Raw genomic sequence first — 18,571 nt, 5'->3', positions numbered from 1 at the left:
GTGGGGAAAGGGGTGGGAGGGTGAGTATGATGGGAAAAATCACTATGTGCCTAAAGCTGTACTTATGAAATACACGAAGTTTGTATTGCTTAAATAAAAGGTTTCTGAAGTAAAAAATATATATATATATAACTGGAAAAAGAAAATTAATAGGCACAAATGATCTACATATTAGCTCTCAGTAAGTACAAATGGATTATCAAAATTAATATTGAATATCTGGGAAATATATTTAAAAATTTTTTAAACATTTTCAATACATTTTACCTTCGTGACAACACTATTTTAATATCTCCATTCACCAAATGGAAAAATTGAGCCTCAAAGTTTAGGAACTTCCCTCCCTATTCACATCCACCCTTGCAAGAGAGTCTGGAGTTGCCTACAAAACACAACATACTCTTACCATGTTCCAGCCATCAGACTCCTTTTCATTTACTCAAATGAATTGAAAATGCATGTCTGCAAAAACCTGAGCAGATATTTGCACCACCTTGATTCATAGTTGCTACAACTCGCAAGCAAACAAGGCACCCTTCAAATGGAGACTGTGGTGCCTAGAGACATGGGAATATTATTCAGGGGTAAAAAGAAACAAGGAAAAGACATGGAGGAAACTTAAATGTGTGTTGTCAAGTGAAAGAAATCAGGACTGGTGTTGTAGCACAGTGAGTTAAGCCTCCACCTGAGATGCTGGCATCCCATAAGAGTGCTGGTTCGAGTCCCAGTTGCTCCATTTCACTGCTAATGCACCTGGGATAGCAGCATAACATGGCCCAAGTGCTTGATTGGGCCCCTGCTGCCCACATGGGAGACCCCAATGGAGTTCCTGGCTCCTGGATTCAGCCTGGCCCCATTCTTGCCAGAGTAAACCAGAAGATGGGAGACAACCTCCCCCCCATCCTGCCTTTCAAATAAATAAGTGTCTTTAAAAAGTCAACTCTGGGGGCTGGTGCCACAGCGCAGTGGGTTGATCCTCCAAGTACCAGCTGCTCCACTTCCGATCCAGCTCTCTGGTATGGCCTGGGGAAGCAGTAGAGGATGGCCCAAGTCATTGGGTCCCTGCACCCACATGGGAGACCCAGAAGAAGCTCCTGCTTAGGATTGGCAAAGCTCTGGCCACTGTGGCCAGTTGGGGAGTGAACCAGCAGATAGAAGACTCTCTCTCTCTCTCTCTCTCTCTCTCTCCCTCCCTCCCTCCTTCCCTCCCTCCCTCTGCCTCTCTATAACTCTGCCTTTCAAATAAATAAATCTTTTTTAAAAAGTCTATCTGAAAAGGCTATGGGATGAATGATTCCAACTATATGACATCCTGGAAAAGGCAAAACTATGGAGACACTGAAAAGTTTAGTCACTGCTAGGGGCTGGGGAGGGTGGAGAATGAACATGCAATGGTAACAGATACAAGTCCCTGGAACATTTATTCAAACAGAACCCACAGAACGTGCAAAACCAAGAGTGAGCCCTATTGTGAACTACAGACTTTAGTTACTAATGGATGCATTTTGGCTCATCCACCGCAAACTCCACCACACCAGCACAGATGTGAATAAAAGGGGGAACTGTTGGGATGAGGAGCACATGTCAGCTCTCTACCTGCTGCTCAACTTCTTACAAATTTAAAATTGTTCTAAAAATAAAATCTATTAAGTAAAAAAACCACTTGTCCCATTTTTAACAACTTCATAAGTGTTCATTGAACATCAATTGAGTAAGTGACTGAATTTCAATGCAAACTGAACTCCATCTTTTGTTACAGCTATAGCATTGATTAAAAAGGAGTGAGATCCTGAAAACTGGTATGGGGACATATGGGCAGACCCTGATGATGCTGGGGACGCTGAACCCTAAATTTCACCAAGCACTTGGTGCCAATAGAAGTGTTCCTCTCTCCTGCTGAGAGGGTTAACCCTTACCTTGCCTAAAAAGCATGTAAAGCCCCACTCTCACAGTGGTCACCTTCCAGGGCTGTGCTGAGCCTCCCCAGGACCCACTCCCACCATCTCTCACTGTGTCCACACCTGGACCCGGACCCACTCCCACCATCTCTCACTGTGTCCACACCTGGACCCGGACCAATTCCCAGTAGACCCAGAGGGCAGGATACAAAGTGCAGCCCAGAAGAGAATGCAATGCACATCAGAAGGACCACATGATTGTACCCACTGATGTCAACAGAAACATGGGGAAAGGACCTTACAGATGTGAAATCAAAGTGGAATGGACGGAAATTGAAGCAGGCCCATGTTTCAGATTGAGGGGCCAGAAGTGGCTCTACAGTTTCCGTGGCTGGTTGGCACACCTGTAGAAGTAAAGGAGGCCCATGTGAAATGAAGTTGCAATGTTCTAACCCTCCTGATATACACAGATACAAGTGTCCCAAAGGCTTAGGGAGTATAGCACGCTCCCCTGGACTTATCACGGAAGGTCCAGAGGACACATCATTCACCCTGACTACAAGAAATACACTCACAGAGGTGTCCAAACATGCTGGAAGAACTCCTCCATGATGTTTCTCTGTAGGTCAGAAATTTCAGTGGAAACTGCTAATATCAACCCAAGATTCCCAAGTGCCCTGGGACGGTGAGATCTCATGGTGGCCCATGATCACAACAAAGCAATGGACTGAAGAGCCTGACTCACAGAGATCTTTGGCATTGCTTGGTTGATTGTGCTGTTCCCAGGACTGAAACAGATGAACAGCCTTCAAACACCATACAGAGAAGTATAAGCACCATGGTTCTGGGTCTACTGAACAGAAGTCTGACCTAAACCATCCCAATAAGGGGTCACAGCCTCTCAATAAATCCCCAAACTTGAACCACCAGAGCTCCTTGATTGAAAGGGGACCAAATCCCTTTGACCCTTGGACAGAGTTCACAAATGTGCACTGTTAATCTTTCTCCCAGACTCTTATCAAGATGGTTGAGGGATCATTGGGCACTGGCTCTGAATGGACACTGATACTGGGAAACCCAAAAAGTCACTAGGGTTTGAGGCAGAGTAAGCATATATGGATTTTACATAATCAATGGCATTTTAGCTTGGATCTGACTCTCCGGGTCCCAGGGGATCCCCAAATCCATGTTGTGATTATTTCCCATGTTCCATGTATATAATTAGAAGAGACATACTCAGTGATTAGCAAAATCCCCACACTGGTTCCTTGACCTGTGGAGTAAGGGCTTTTATTGTGGGAAAAGTCCACAGGAAGCCACCGGGACTACCCATACGAACCAGAATCATGAACTGGAAGCAACACTGCACTCTAAGAGGACTTGCAGGATACAGAGCTGGCAATTTCCACCACACCCCCACTTCACTCACCTATATGACCCATGCAAAAAATAAATGGAGCTTGGAGAATGAGAGGATTATCATAAACTCAACCAGGTGGTAACTCCAATTACAGCTGCTGTACCAGATGTAGTTTCTCTGCTGGATCAAATTAACACGTCCTCTGGTCTCTATGAGGCAGTTATTAATTTGATGAATGTTTTTCTCCTATATCTGAACTACAGAGCTTCAGAAGTAGTTTGGCTTCACCTCGAAAAGCCAGCAGTGTGCTCTCACTGCCCTGTAACAGGTGTTGTCTACCTTCAAGCGTTGCGGCATTATGTGGTCTTGGGGTCTTAGTTACTTTTTTTTTTTTTTTTTTATTTTTGACAGGCAGAGTGGACAGTGAGAGAGAGAGACAGAGAGAAAGGTCTTCCTTTGCCGTTGGTTCACCCTCCAATGGCCGCCGCGGCCAGCGCGATGTGGCCGGCGCACCGCGCTGATCCGATGGCAGGAGCCAGGAGCCAGGTGCTTTTCCTGGTCTCCCATGGGGTGCAGGGCCCAAGCACCTGGGCCATCCTTAGTTACTTTTCTTTCCACGGGACATCATTGCTGCCCATCCCATTGGTGACATTATGTGGACTGGACCCGGTGAACAGGAAGTAGAAATAATCCACACACATTTTAAAGACGACGCGTGCACACCGAAGGATAGCAGTGGAAGACAGAGCTGCTGTTTGGAGCTTTCGGAAGGCCTTTGTTGATGAAAATCACAGCACACACTCTTAGGATTTGGAAACAAATACAAGACGTCCTCTGTGGATAACTACGCTCCAGTTAAGAAACTGAGTTTTCCTGCTACTGAGCCTCAGTTAAGGCTGAATGCTTGGGGCCAGCGCGGTGGCGCGGCAGGTTAAAGCCCCGGCCTGCAGCACTGGCTCAGGTCCCGGCTGCTCCACTTCCAATCCAGCTCCCTGCTAATGTGCCTGGGAAAGCAGCAGAGGATGGTCCACGTGCTTGGGGCCCTGTACCCACATGGGAGACCTGGAAGAACCTCCTGGCTCCTGGCTTCAGATCGGCACAGCTCTGGCCATTCTGGCCATTTGGGGCATGAACCAGTGCATGGAAGACCTCTCTCTCTCTATCTCTGTAACTCTTTCAAATAAATAAATTTTTTTAATAAAAGACTGAATGTCTGATTACAAACCACCTAACTTACCACAGGTCCTGACTTTCTTATGAACTAGTCACTGAAGGATCCATCAAGCCATAACACTGGGCATGCTCCCCACACTCCATCTTCAAATGAAGTGCTGGATCAGGAACCCAGTTCAAGCAGGCTCTGCCGGCACAGAGAGTTTAAACCAGGATGTGGCCAAGGTGCCTTGGTCTGTGCAACTATAAATGACCTTCTCTCTCTCTTAGCCTGCAGACTGGCTTCGGGGGAGGTGCTGATGGATCTTGAACTCAGACGACTCAGGCTAGGTTGATAGATGGTTCTAGATAATATGTAGGCTCCACCAAAAGTGGATAGCTGACAGTACTAAATGCAGTCCCGTCTGGGACATCCCTGTAGGACAATGGTGAAAGAGAATCCTGCCAGCAGTGTGCCTGGTTGTGCACTTTGTTTGGAAGGAGAAACAGCTAGACATACAAATTATATACTGATTTACAGACTGCGGCTAATCGTTTGGCTGGATAGCCAGACACTTGGAAGGACCATGATTGGAAAACTGGTAACAAGGAGAAGAGGTATATATGAAGGTACTTCAAAAAAAGTCTGTGAAAAATGGAAATAAAAGTTCACTTTGGGGCCAAAAAAATGAAACCCACGCATATGAAGGGGCTTTAAAAATGTTCAGAGAAAATGTGCATTATGAAAACATCGTGCATGGATTTCAAACATTTTATACCAAACTTATCTTTTAATTTCACTTTCTCATAAACTTTCTGGAGTCCCCTGGTATTGGTGGGGTTGTGGTCCTCATCCCATTCAGAGACCCTGGTCTCATGACGCAGTGGGAAGATGTGGCTGGGAGACACTCCGGTCTTGCTACTGCTGTTAGCACAAAGTTGTCGGTCTATGATGATAATTGTTTTATTCCACAGAGGCCTTTTTATCAGGTTGAGGTCATTTCTTTCTATTCCTAGCTTGTTCAGTGTTTTTATGGTGATGGGATGTCAGATTTTGTTAAATGTTTTTTCTCTATCTCTTAAAATGGTCATAGGTGTTTTTTTTTCCCCTGGTTTAGTCCAATTCAGGCTGCTACAGCAACTCTACCATAGACTTGTGGCTTGAACAGTATCTCCCACAGCTCTGGAGGCTTGAAGTCTAACATCAAGGCCGTGGCATTACGGTGTCCAACAAGTGCCTGATCCCGGCTCATAGACAACTCCCTTCCAGCTGTGTCTTTGCCAAGCAAGAAAGAGCAAGGCTGCTTTCTGGGTCTCTTATAAAAGGGCACTAATTCCATCGATGATGATTCTGCCCTCATGACCATATCACACCCCTATTATATTTAGGGGCAGGGTTTCAACATAGGAATTTGGGGGTAGCACAAAGAATCCATAGCATTCTGCCTCTGACCCCACAAAATGTGTCTTTCTTACCCAGAAAACATCTCTTCAGTCCCAGCAGCTTGCTTTGGTCCAGCATCAGTTTTGAAGTCTCAAATCTAGGATTTCATCTAAATCTCATTTAAACCAGACATGGGAGGAGATCCAAGGTAAGATCCATTCTGAGATACTTTGCACTCCAGCTGTGAATCTGTGACACCAAGCAAGTTATGCATTTTCCAAATCACAATGCTGGAAGACGCCCAGGGCTCCCACTCCAAACGAGAAAGAAAATCCAAAGCACGTTCAATCTCAAGGCTCCAGCACAGTCCTCTCTGCTTGAGGTTGCACCTTCCTGGCTCACTAGGAAGGGGGTGCAGCTCCCACAGCACAGCAGGTCAGCCCCTCAGTCTCTCCCTGCTTGGGCCTCGCCCCTGCAAACCGCTCTCTCCCACAGCCCTGCAGCTGCTGAGCTGGGTTCTCACGCCTATAGCTCTGTGGAATGGGGTTGTGGCCCTACACCTTCCATCGTTCTAGGAAACCTCATCCTTTTAATTCTGCGGTAGAAGCAGCCACGCCCCCAGGGCCTGGGTATTCCGGGCCTAAGATAAAAATAGCACCCTGATGATCTCTGAATTGCTTTGCAATCACTCATGCACTACTGAGGGGAATCTTCAAAAAGTTCATGGAAAATGCATATTACGAAAGACTACACTTAGATGTCAAAATTCCTTTGCAATAAAATAAGCTTATTTTTAAATTCCATTTTCACAAACTTTTTATTTTTATTTTTTTAGGAATGTTGCCTATTTTTATTTGAAAGGCAGAGAAAGAGAGAGAGGAAGGTAATTCCCATCCACTATTTCATTTCCAGGCCTCCCATGTGGATGGCAGGGACCGCTGCTTCCCAGGCTGTGTGTTAGGAAACCCAGGCTCTCCAATATGGGATGCAGGCATTTCAAGCAGCATAGCATTGCTGTGCCAAACATCTGCTCCTCCATGAACTTTTTGAAGAACCCTTGTATCAAATGAATTTCTCTAAATGGGTACATGTGTAAAGAAATGTGTGTTCCACACGGATGCTCACCAAAGGTTGACTCCAGCACAGGAAAATTTTGATATTCAAGTGAATAAGATGTCCCCACCTGTGGATACTGGTCAGCCTCTTTCCCTAGCCAGCCTTGTCGTCACCCACTGGACTCATGAACAAGTGACCATGGTAGCAGGGATGCAGGTTATGCACGGGCCCAGCAACTCAGATTTCCACTCACCAAGGCTGACTGGGTAAGTGCCTGAGCTGCATGCAGCAGAGACAGCACTGAAACTGTGATATTGCATGATTTCTAGGAGTGACCAGGTAGCTATCTCATGGCAGGCTGACTACACTGGATCACTCCCGGAATAGAAGGGGTAGTGTTCTGTTCCTACTGGAACAGACATCCTGGATACAGACTTGCCTTTGCTGTGCGCTACGTTCCTTCCAAAATTACCATCCGTGGACTTATGAAGTAACTTATCCACCATCATGGAATGCCGCACGCAACATTGCTTCTCATCAAGGAACTCACTTCACAACAAATGGGAGTGTCACGATGGGTTCATGTTCCCCACCCGGGGCTTGGCAGAATGGCGGAATAACCAGCTAGGTGACAACGCCCTGCAGGGCTGGGGCAAGGTTATCCGGAAGGCTGCATGTACTCTCAGGTTCATGTGTACTCTCAGGTTCATATGTACCATAGGTCATGTGTTTCTCCCACAACCAGGGTGCACAGGTCCAAGAATCAAGGGGTAAAAGCGGAAGTGGCACCATGAATAGCCCTAATGGCCCACTGGCAAGATTTCTACTTCCTGTCCCCAGGAATGCATACTCTGCCAGTCTAGAGGTCTCAGCTCCAAAGACAGAAATGTTGCTATTAGGAAATGAAGCGATGGTTCCACTGAACGGGAAGTTGCGACAGCAGCTCAGCCACTTCGGGTTCCTGGTGCCTGAGTCCACAGGCAAAGACGGGGATATGCTCCTTACAGGACAGACCCTGAGTGTCGGGAGATCCAGTTGCCATGACACCATGGGGGCAAGAAGAATCATGTCAGAGATGCCGGGCGCCTCTTGCTACCCCCACACAAGACAGCCAAAGGCCCCAAACACTCAGGCACAAAGCTTTCCACCCACCACTGGGCAAGGAACCGTGAGGAAGAGGATGGTTTCCTAAAGGGAGAGACAATGCGGAACAGGCGACAGAAGAAGGTAGACAGAGACTTTAGCGATGAGCATGTCCAGAAACAGGCCTGGATAGATATGAGCATTTCTTCCTTATTCTACTTAAACATGTTCTGTCCTATACTATGAAATACTTTCTTCACTTCCCTCGCCTCCTTCCCAACTAAAATGTGTGAGTATCTTTGTATTACTGTGTTCATATCATTGTAACACTTACATAGTTAACCTTGTATCTCATGATTTAAGATATGGGATGTCAGAAAAAGGGAGTACAAATCAGATAAGGAGAAACACCACCCAAAGATACAGAAGAGATTCTGTTTTCTTTTCCAGGGATGGGGCTGACCCTCAATACTAAGGTTAAGGCCACAGGAGGAGCCACAGCCTCTGTCCACCCTTGGGAGGTCCCAGCTCACCCTGACCTTCCCAGTTCCCATGCACCACTCCTTCTCCAGTGCCTGCCTTGGGGGCTCCAGGCGTCAGGTGCCAGACAGCATCTGATGGATGCTCCACTAGCTCCAGCAATCACAGAAGACACTCCCACAGGGTCTCCCCATCATTCTACTTCTCTGGGATCACAGGGAGGAAGGCCTCCATGGTCCAACGACTGGGAGCTAATAACGAACGTGATTCACTATACAGAACTCTCCAGCACCTCGAACGAGACATCCAGAAGGAGGCATAGAGGAAGTCACATTTCCCAAGCGTGTTGTCAATATGGAGCAACTCAAGAACTTTCTAGAAAGGGCTGTGCGCCTCACATATACACGGAGCCTCAAGTGCAGGGCTCAGGGGTGCTGGTCCCATCCGAGGTCTTGCCCTGCCGGGTGGGGTTTAAAGTGTTGACCATGACACAGGCAGATCACACTCCTCCTCCAAGAACTCCAGCCCTGCCCTCTGGCTATGACCATCCAAGCGATCACAAATCGGTCTCTTGCCTTGCGAGAGAGGACCCTTGACTTCATCCTAGTAACTGTCATAATAATGCTGGACCTCATGACAGAGCTAACACGTTACAGACTATGTATATGAAAACTCACATAAATTATATCAAGTTACACACACATAACTTTTGGTATGACTTTTTTTAAGCAATATTCTTAGCATCCCTGTGACGTAAACAAGTAGCAGGAATCTCCCACAACAAAACCTTAACAAAAGGTTGCACTGTTGCAAAATCAGGCAGACTGAGCCCCAGCTGAGTCAGTTCTGCTTGTCCTCTTGTCCTTGGTCCTCTTGTACCAGGCACAGGCCTCTGCTACAGCAGCCGGGAGCATCTCTGGTCTCCTGAGACACTCACGTTCCTCCAAGTCCCATATGCACAGCAGCAGGCCAGGGACCCTCTAACCCGAGACTGAGCAGTGCAGTGGGAACCTTCCATGACCCAGGCTCCCTGGTTACAGACCACTGCCACCAAAGTCAGTCCATGTACAAAGCCCTTGGACATTTAAGGAAAAGCAAACTCATCATTGAGCATTCGTGCAGGAAGCCACCACGATCCTGGAGCCCACACCCGCCCTACCTGTGCGGGACAGCTTCTGCAAGGTGACCCTCAGGTGCTGCAGAACCACGGGCGACACTTCATAGCGGTATATGTCTATCGCCGGAACCTTCTGGCACCTTCCAAACACTCCATCTGTGAGAAAAGGCAGGTGGCGAAGAGAGAGAACGTGACATTTCAATTTCAGACAGGAGAAAGGTATAACACACATCTTGACCATCTATTTTCATGATGCACCGTGGTGAGGCCTTGGAATGCGGCTTTAGAAGGTCATCAAAGAGCCAGGAGAACCCAGAAGCACTTGCAAAGAGGGGAAGGTTTTGTTTGCCCAAAACACCCCGTGCCACGGAAAACACAAAATGCGGAAGGGGAGAGAAGAGGAGTCAGGAGCCCCATGTAGTGTGAATGTTTGATTCCACATCCCCACCTCCCCCAGGAGCCCCCCACTTCTCCTCAACCACATTTCACCTGGCTCATGTGAACCTTTGCCTCGGCCAAGTCAGTGACATCCAGGGCCACTTTTCCAGGTGAAAAACACAACACCCGGGAAATAGAAACATTAATTTGCAGGAGCCGCAGCGCCTGGGGGCAGCATCCCCCAGGCAGGCGCAGGCCGGGTTCCAGGGGTGCTTTCTGACCGCAGAAGAGAGGCGCTGGGGAACAATGCGCATTAATGGGGCTAATTCACTGAGCTCTCTCCCATTTGTCTGAAATGACAGGCTCTGCTCATCCACATCCTTTCAAACCACACCCTCTAATTAATTTAGGCCTAATTAGTCTTTATTCAGCAAATTGTTCACTTTGAGACAAGCTTCCTGGGGTGGGGTGCGTGGTGGGTGGGGGGAGGCTTCCAACATTCAAATCACCTTCTTTGGTTCACACAAAAGACTAATTCAGGGGCTAGTGCTTCACACACAGGGCAGCCATCTGCAGCTTCAGGCCGGGGTGGAAGGAAGAAAATGGTTTCTTTTATTGTTCACAACAGTTTCATTGCGCCGTGCGTGCGGCTGAAGGCAGCCATTCAAAGGCAACAAGTTTAATTAGCAGAAACACATTTGCCCAGAGCCAGGCTGCTTCGGGAACTGCCGGCCTGATACCACGTACACGCTCACAACAGCCGAGACCGTGTGATTAGCAGAAAATCATCTTAAGTAGTGCAAGTATCTCGGGATTTCTATGGGACTGTACAAAGCCCGGAGAAGCCGGGCGGACGGCGCGCCCAGCTGCTCGGAGCCGGCAGACAGACAGAGGCCGCGGAGAAGTTACACCTTCTGCATGTGCTTTCCTCCTCCCGTGTGAGTGCCTGCCATGGCCACGGCCACGGCCAGGGCCACACAGAGCCGGGAGGGCTCCCAGGGACGGCTCCAGGGGAGGATGGGGCAGCCCTCACCCAGCAGGCAGCTCTGCAGGGACACACAGGGCTGGTTCCCCTGCTCTGTGGTTTCTGTCAAATCTGCAGAAATTTGCAGACCTGCGTGCGTGCCTGTGGGGGGGACTTGGAGGGAAGGAAAACTGCTGAAAATGTATTCAGAACTCGTCCTTCTACTTTATGGATGGAAACATCTTTCAAGTAGAACTGGGATATGTAGGAGCTGGATGAAGTATTAAGATGGTTCTACCGCTATAGGGTACAAATGAGAAAACAGGGCAGAGGGTCAACAGCGAGGCCGCACAGAGCTGAGCAGGAAGACAGGGAATCAGGTCCCTGGACTCCAGGCTGGGGTCCTCACTGGTGACCACGGAAGTTGGGACCCTGTACAGCAACACTGTGTGGTAGGAACATGCAACAGGGATCCAGGTACCTGCTCCTGGCTACAGCACCAGGCCAGCAGCCATGCCCCTGTCTGGTCTGAACAGGATGGATGACCCCACGCTGGGTGCAAAGTGGTGGGCTCGTGGTTGGGCAGGACCTATTCATCTGCACGCACACACACACACACACACACACACACCTGTTCAACTTGGCAGCAAATACAAGAGAAACACATCAATGGTGGTCCAGGTACAGCAGAACCTGTTTCCCCAAAACTCCTACAGTTGTTCAACCTCAGATGTCATCATGGTAACGGTGGATGGATTAGGGTGGATTAGGTGGAGACTTGAGGCTGGTGGGAGGTCTGGGCCACTGAGGGTGTGTCCTCGGAGGGCGGGTCTCCTGAGAGGTTTGATTATTGGAGTGCAAGTCCAGTCTGGGTTCTCGCTCCTGCCTGGTTCAACGTATGCTCCACGCCTCTGCACCCACCACCAGCCGCCTCCATCAGAAGCCAGGCTGTGGGCCGCTCGATCTCTCATCTCCAGACTGTCAACTGAAATCAGCTTTTACTCTCCCAAAGCAGCTCCTCTCGGGTATTTTAGTTAAAGGAAGGGAAAGCGCACTGACACATGGGGCTCAGGATGGCCTTCATCAGGACACTGGCCCCGTCACTCTGTGCATTTCTGTCTTGGAACTTTGCAGGTCAGCTGTCCCTCTGCCAAAGCAGAATGGCATCACCCTTTAAATGAGCATTGTTGCACCCAGTGTCGTAACTATAGTCTCAGAATGATATCTATTAGATGTTCTTGCAACCCTTTAAACACCTGTTTGGAATACATGTAATACAATGCATAACTTTATACTGTTAACATAATTTTAAAAGGTTTTATTTATTTGAAAGAGTTACAGAGAGAGGTAGAGACAGAGAGAGAGAGAGAGGTCTTCTACCCAGTGGTTCACTCTCCAATTAGCCACAACGGCCAGAGCTGAGCCGATCCAAAGCCAGGAGCCAGGAGCTTCTTCCAGGTCTCCCACATGGGTACAGGGGCCCAAGGACTTGGGCCATCCTCTGCTGTTTTCCCAGGCAAGTTATCAGGGAGCTGGATCAGAAGTGGAGCAGCCAGGACTCAAAACAGTGCCCATATGGGATGCTGGTACTGCAGGCCAGGGCTTTAACCTATGCCACCACACCAGCCCCTAAGAATTTAAACTATTTGAAAGTTGGGATGAAACTAATCCTCAGTTCTCTTTGTCCCAATTCTGTATCCATGCTGATGGACAACAAACAGGCACCATCCCAATGCACGTTTAATTTTTTAAGAAGATTTATCTATCTCTGTTAAATTATTTATTTGAAAGGCTAAGCAACAGAGGGGGGGGGGAGAAATATCTTCCATTCACTGGATTGCTTCCCAAACAGCTGCAATAGCCCACACTCAGTTAGACTGAAGCCAGGAGCTTCTTCCAGTTCTCCCACAAGGGTGACAAGGGCCAGGTACTTGGACCGACTTCTCAGGCACATCAGCAGGAAGCTGTATTGGAATCAGAGCAATCAGGACCCATACCAACACTCTGACATGGGACAGCACTGATGCAAGTGGTGGCTTAGCCCGCCGTGCCACAACGCTGTCCCCCAATGCACTTTTCAATGGACTTCACTTTTCACAACAGTTTAGGTTCACAGCAAGATGGAGAGGAAGGCAGGTACAGAGATGAGAATGCCCACATGGCCACTCTGCCTACACAAGCACAGCCTCCCTCACCATCACCATCCCCACCAGAGTGACCCTGTTGTTAGAATCCATGAACCTACACGGACACATCCCCACCCGAGTTCCACCCAAGTCCATGGATCCAGGGTTCATCTGGCTGTTGGCGTTTTCCGTGGGTTTGAACACCTGCATGATGGTGTGCATCCATCACTACAGAACTCTGCAATCCCTTGAGCTCAGCCCATTCATCCCTCCCCAGCCCCAGGCCACTGTCAGTCTCCTTATCGTATCTGTAGTACTGCCATATATATATATATAATATATATATGGCAAATAGATACATCATATATATGATGTATCTATTTGATAGTGTTACAGAGAGAGACACGGAGAGAGAGAATTTCCATGCACAAGTTCACTCTCCAAGCAGCTGCAATGGCCAGGGTTGAACTAGGCCAACACCAGGAGCCAGGAACTTCTTCCGGGTCTCCCACGTGGGTGCAGGGGCCCAAGCACTTGGGCCATCCTCCACTGCTTTCCTAGGTGCATCAGCAGGGAGCAGGATTGGAAGTGGAGCAGCCGGGACTCGAACCCACGCCTATATGGAATGCCGGGGTCGCAGGCAGCGGCTTTACCTCCTAAGCCACAGCACCAGCCGTGTTGCTTTTCTCACAGTTTGCCACTTTTACAGACCGGCTCCTATCACTTCGTAGGCACTGAAGGTGCCTCCCTGTCTCTCCATGGCTTGATAGCACTTTAGCACTAAATAACAGTCCCCACAAAGATTTCTAATAAAACAGTAAAGATTACGGGAAAAGACTGGAGGGGGACATTTAAACAGGCAAGCGTGCAGCATAACTGAGTCTCTAGGGATGACGGGGTTAAGGGTGAAGCATAGCGCAGATTGTAGGAGCCCATGTGAAAGCATCAACGCTTCCCACTAATCCCGGCTGAGTCTTACCACTTAAGACAGTCTGGATTCTAAAACCTTCCGAAGAAGTGACACAGCCGAGTCCCTTGGCCAACCAACTGCTTAACCACCTGCGATGCTGCCCTGAGCTCCGAGCCCTGGGGAACCACCTCCTGCACACGGCCCTTCCACGACTCCTGTCCCAGTGTCCCCTGTGTGCTCACCATCAAGGCTCCACCTGGGACTCAGTCTCACTCAGCGCCTCCAAGCTGGTCAAGGCTGAGGGTGGGAGGACTCGCCTTCATCCCCAGGGCTGGAGGAGCACTGAGTTTCCAGGCAGGGCAGGCGCTTGGTTGGATTTGAGTTTGAGACAGATCTCTGTATCCAGGGGTGCTCAGAGCCCGGGTGGGTGAAAGGGGCAGCCCTGACCCAGAGCGGGGTGGCAGCCATGATGGCGAGGAGGGGCTGGTTGAGAGGCGGTAAACCCACAGGACTGCCCACAGCTGCTGCAGGCACCAGGCCCTCTCCACCAGGCATTGCGGCTCGGGCACGGGGGGCTCTGGGAGACGACTCAGACTTCCCAAAGCAGCAACAGAAGCTTTCGTGCTGCCTCGCTGGGCAGGGCGACAGGGGGCAGGGGGCAGATGGCAGCCCCCCTGCCGACCACCGGGACCCCCAAGGGGAGGAGCACCCCAGACCTCACTCTGTGAGTTTCAACAGCGACCTCTGGCCCTGGCCATCCGATGGGTGGCCTTACTCAAAGCCTGGTGGACTCGGCTGACCAGGGTGTCCTCCATGGCCAGGGAATGGAGAGCAGCCTGCCCACCCCCCTTACGATGCACAGCAGAGCCTGGCTCCGCAGCACGCACGAGCACAAGACAGGAAGGACGGTGGAGGGCTGAGGGGTGGACGGCCATCTCCAAGTTCTACGTCCAGCATTTTGTTTGAGGAGCAAAAGCTCTGTTCAGAGAGACTTTGATGAGCTTACAGCAGCGGCATCAGTTGCTTCCATTTGAAAGGGAAAATACTGACCCTTTCGCTGTTGAATTTTTGAAAGCCCATCAAAAACAAAGAGTGCTTGTTTATCTTGCCTGTTTGTTTGCTGTAACTAGTGCTTCTGGGAGTATTTCCACAGGCAAAGTCATTTCCACTCAAAATCATCACTGTCCCCTGAAACTCTGGCCTCCTCAGGGCCCCAAGGTCTGTCCCAGGTCCAGCATCCCAGCCATTTCGGTTCGCCTCTAGTCTGTGGGGCTGCATATAGCCCCCCACCACCACGTGTGCATGCATGTATACTCCTACACGTGTGTACAAGTGCACACATTCACATGCACATGTTTGGCACACTCACACGCACACCCACCCACAAACACACATGCAAATTCCACATGAACCAAGCCACTCCTCACCCCCACACACTCCCCTGTGAGTGGCACCATGAGTCCCTGGAGGGCCTCAGCCCTGGCTCCAGCCTGGCTACCCTTCCCACAGCATCGTCGGGTGCAATGGCTTGCAGCTAGTGTGGGTGAAAGAGACCCTCGTGGCTCACTGCTGATTTCCCAGGTGCCTAAAAGAACACAGAGATGTTCAGCCCCAACAGCCAGATGGCTCCTCTCTTGGAACCTCACCTTGACTCAGCAGTCCTCGCCTCCTGACAGATGACCCCGCTGGACCTAAACGAGTGGCGTGCGTCCTGGTGACCCAAGATTTCCCCATCCATCCCCGCCTTCCTCTGCTTCGGCTCGGGGGCTGGCTTCCTCCCAGCACCTCATTCCTAGCTCCAGGCATAGAGCAGAGCACCTGTGCTCTGGGGAGGGGTCGGGGCCTCTGCTGAAATGCTGAGTGTGCACCTTCAGTGGCTGCCTACCAGCCAGGACTCGCAGAAAACAGCCCCGAGTCATAAGTCAGAATACTCGAAGGCTGTGGACTGAAGGAGCCGGCTTCAGCCCCTCACGAGAGACCGGTGTGTGCCAGGGTTCACTTAGCTGAGATGCCCAGGCTCCTCTGACAGACCTCCTAAGAGAAGAGCGCGCATTTGGCCTGGAAGGTAAGGTGCTGCTTGCGACACCCACGTCCCATGAGTATCTGGGTTCAAGTCCTGGTTCTGCCCTCAACTCCACTTCCTGCTAATGTGCTCTTCGGGAAACAGCAGGGGATGGCTCAAGGACTTGGGTCCCTGCCACCTATGTGGGAGACTTGAACTGAGTTCCTAGCTTCAGCCTGGCCCAGCCCCCAGTCACTGTGGGCAGCTGAAGCATGTAGATGAGATCTGGCTCTCTCTCTGGCTCTCAAATAAATATATATATATATATATATAAAGGTATCCTAAGATAACAGCCTGTGGAATCTGTGCACCTGATGGGAAACATCACCATAGGAATGCACAGAAAACCCCCCAGACTCTAGGGCCAGCACATCTCCTCCCACCCCACCCCAGTGTGAACACAGCTGACCAGCGAGTGGCCTCCCTGCCCCTGATGGGAGGGATTCTTTCTGAATCAGGCATGGTCTGATGGCATAGATTGCAATGAACTACTGTTTTCTTAGCATCAGTAACATTTGCATCTTCTTTTCTGCTTTTCCTATTTTTATTTATTAGAGACCTTTTTTCTATTTCTTCCTTATCTCTTTAGGGAGACAGACGATATCATTGGGAATTAATAAATACAGGATGATCGCCTGATTTGGTATTTCAAAATGGTGTAATTAACTTAGGGCACTGAAGTGATCACCAATGCACATACCTGTTCAGTCTATTTGGGTAAAAAAAAAAAATACGCACATAGAAATGTATTATCCTAGCTCCCTCGACACCATGGAAGGAAAACAGTTATTGACTTGTGAGTGGGAAGAGACAGAACAGGTGCTGCAATTATTAAGTCTCTGCAAATGAGGGTGCACCAGAGGTTGAATTAAAATAATCACAGAGCAGGAAAGAGACACCTTAAACCACCCCACGTCCAGAACTCCTGGCAAGAGTACGAATGAGCGGCATTCAGGAAACCACGGGAGGGACCCAGCAGCACGCGATGACAGCCTGTGCTATGCATTCAGGTTTGCAAAACACTGTATACAGTAGACAGCAAATGCATTCATTCCATGGTGAAGCTGCCGGCTGACCCACACAGATAGAAGGAACCTGGGGGGTCTGTCCTAGGGCAGTGCGCCAGGAACCACAGGGTGGCCCTGGGCCACAACGGGGCCTCCCAGGGTGCATTGAGAGGGAACTCAGCTCCTGGAAGCTACAGCCTTCGGAGCTCAGAGGCTCGCTTCTCAGGGAAAACACGGTGTCCACTCAGAGCCGCGCTGTGCATCCGTCAGCCCGGGCAGGGCATCTGCCTACGATGACAACTGCTCCATGCCTTTTTTTTTTTTTTTTTTAACTGGTCTATCATTTACTCCCTCTTTCAATCCAATTTGGTCACCCAGATGCCAGCGAGAATGAAGCAGCAACAGTGACCCCTGGTGGCCACATCCCTGCAGTGCCGGATTCTTCATCAAAAAGGTTGCAGAGGGCTCTGGTTCTCTCTCAGCCTGGTGGATGGGAGATGCCCTGTACAGGAGGCCCAGGAGCCAATGGGGCTAGCACTCAGTCTGAGCTGTGGTGTCTGGGATGGGGGCACTGCTGCCCAGAGCAGACACACACACACACACGTGCACAGACACACCAGGACCCACACAGATATTCATACCCACATATGCACACCCCCACATGTGCAGGCTCACCACATACAGATGCACTCAAACACATGTATGCCTGCACACGCAGTCACAGCCACACATGGACAGTCACATGTGCATACACCTTCCCACACTCACACATATATTCATATGCACACACTAAGAAGAATTAGCACAAGCCTTCTGGAAATTTCTCCCGCACTGTAGGCTTGCAGACGTCCCCCACGGCTGGGGTCTGTGCACCCTGACCAAGCCTTGTCCCGACGGGGCTCACGCTGCATGCCTGCTGGGTGGGCAGGGATGGGCCTTGCCCTGCCTCTCCCGCACTGCACAACCTGCTGTCTGAACTCCTGGAAGACACAGAAGCCCCCCGGGAAGGGCTGCAGGGATCCAGAGTCCACGGCTCTGCAGGGCAGGCCTGTCGCTGTGGAGGGGCAGTTCTGGGAAGGAGCAGGGAGGGTGACAGGCAGCTCTCTCCTCCCATCAGTCCCGTGCCAGGCCTGAGCCTGTGGCTCACTGACACATCGCCTGCTACAGCAGAGTCAGCTCCTGCCCCCAGCAGGTCTCCTCTCTGCTCTCACCCCCCAACAATGCTGGAAGCAGCAGTGACCAAGCCAGAGTCTGGCCCAGGCCCACAGATCTCACTGGCAAGGTCAGTGCCCGAGCAGAGGGTGCCCCATCTCTAGAGTTAGTGACCAGGGCTAGCAACCCTCACCTGCAGGGTCTGTGCCCAGCCCCAGCAACCCCATATGTCCGGTCAGTGGCCAGGCCCCTTGCAGGGAGGGTATAAATCTACGTTTGGATCTGGAAGTCCCAGTGGCCCTGGGAGGCTGAGTTGACTCCGCTGCTCCCTTTTTGCAAGAAGGCAGCAGCGTGTGGCCCGCGGCTCCCTGAACCAGCTGAGTTCATCCTCACGAGAGCCCTAAGTGGTATAAACCATCAGGGTCCCTTTTGTCCTGCCGAG

The 18,571-nt window shown here is 50.2% G+C and overlaps 1 protein-coding gene across 3 annotated transcripts in view; it reads right to left on the bottom strand.

Moving 5' to 3' along the window:
• Positions 1-18,571, bottom strand: part of PTPRN2 (protein tyrosine phosphatase receptor type N2) — a 1,109,078-nt gene that overhangs the window by 817,247 nt on the left and 273,260 nt on the right. For all 3 annotated transcript variants that reach the window (XM_089336860.1, XM_051857048.3, XM_089336861.1), the window contains one exon: positions 9,573-9,686. In XM_089336860.1, the coding sequence (XP_089192986.1) occupies positions 9,573-9,686 (114 nt within the window). The remainder of the gene's footprint in view (positions 1-9,572; positions 9,687-18,571) is intronic.

Source organism: Oryctolagus cuniculus, chromosome 7 (assembly GCF_051225735.1).
Source record: "Oryctolagus cuniculus isolate XC-2025 breed Fujian yellow rabbit chromosome 7, ASM5122573v1, whole genome shotgun sequence".
In the NCBI taxonomy this organism is placed as follows: domain Eukaryota; kingdom Metazoa; phylum Chordata; class Mammalia; order Lagomorpha; family Leporidae; genus Oryctolagus; species Oryctolagus cuniculus.
Note: the sequence above shows the minus strand (reverse complement) of the source record. Positions and strands in the feature narration are given on the sequence as shown.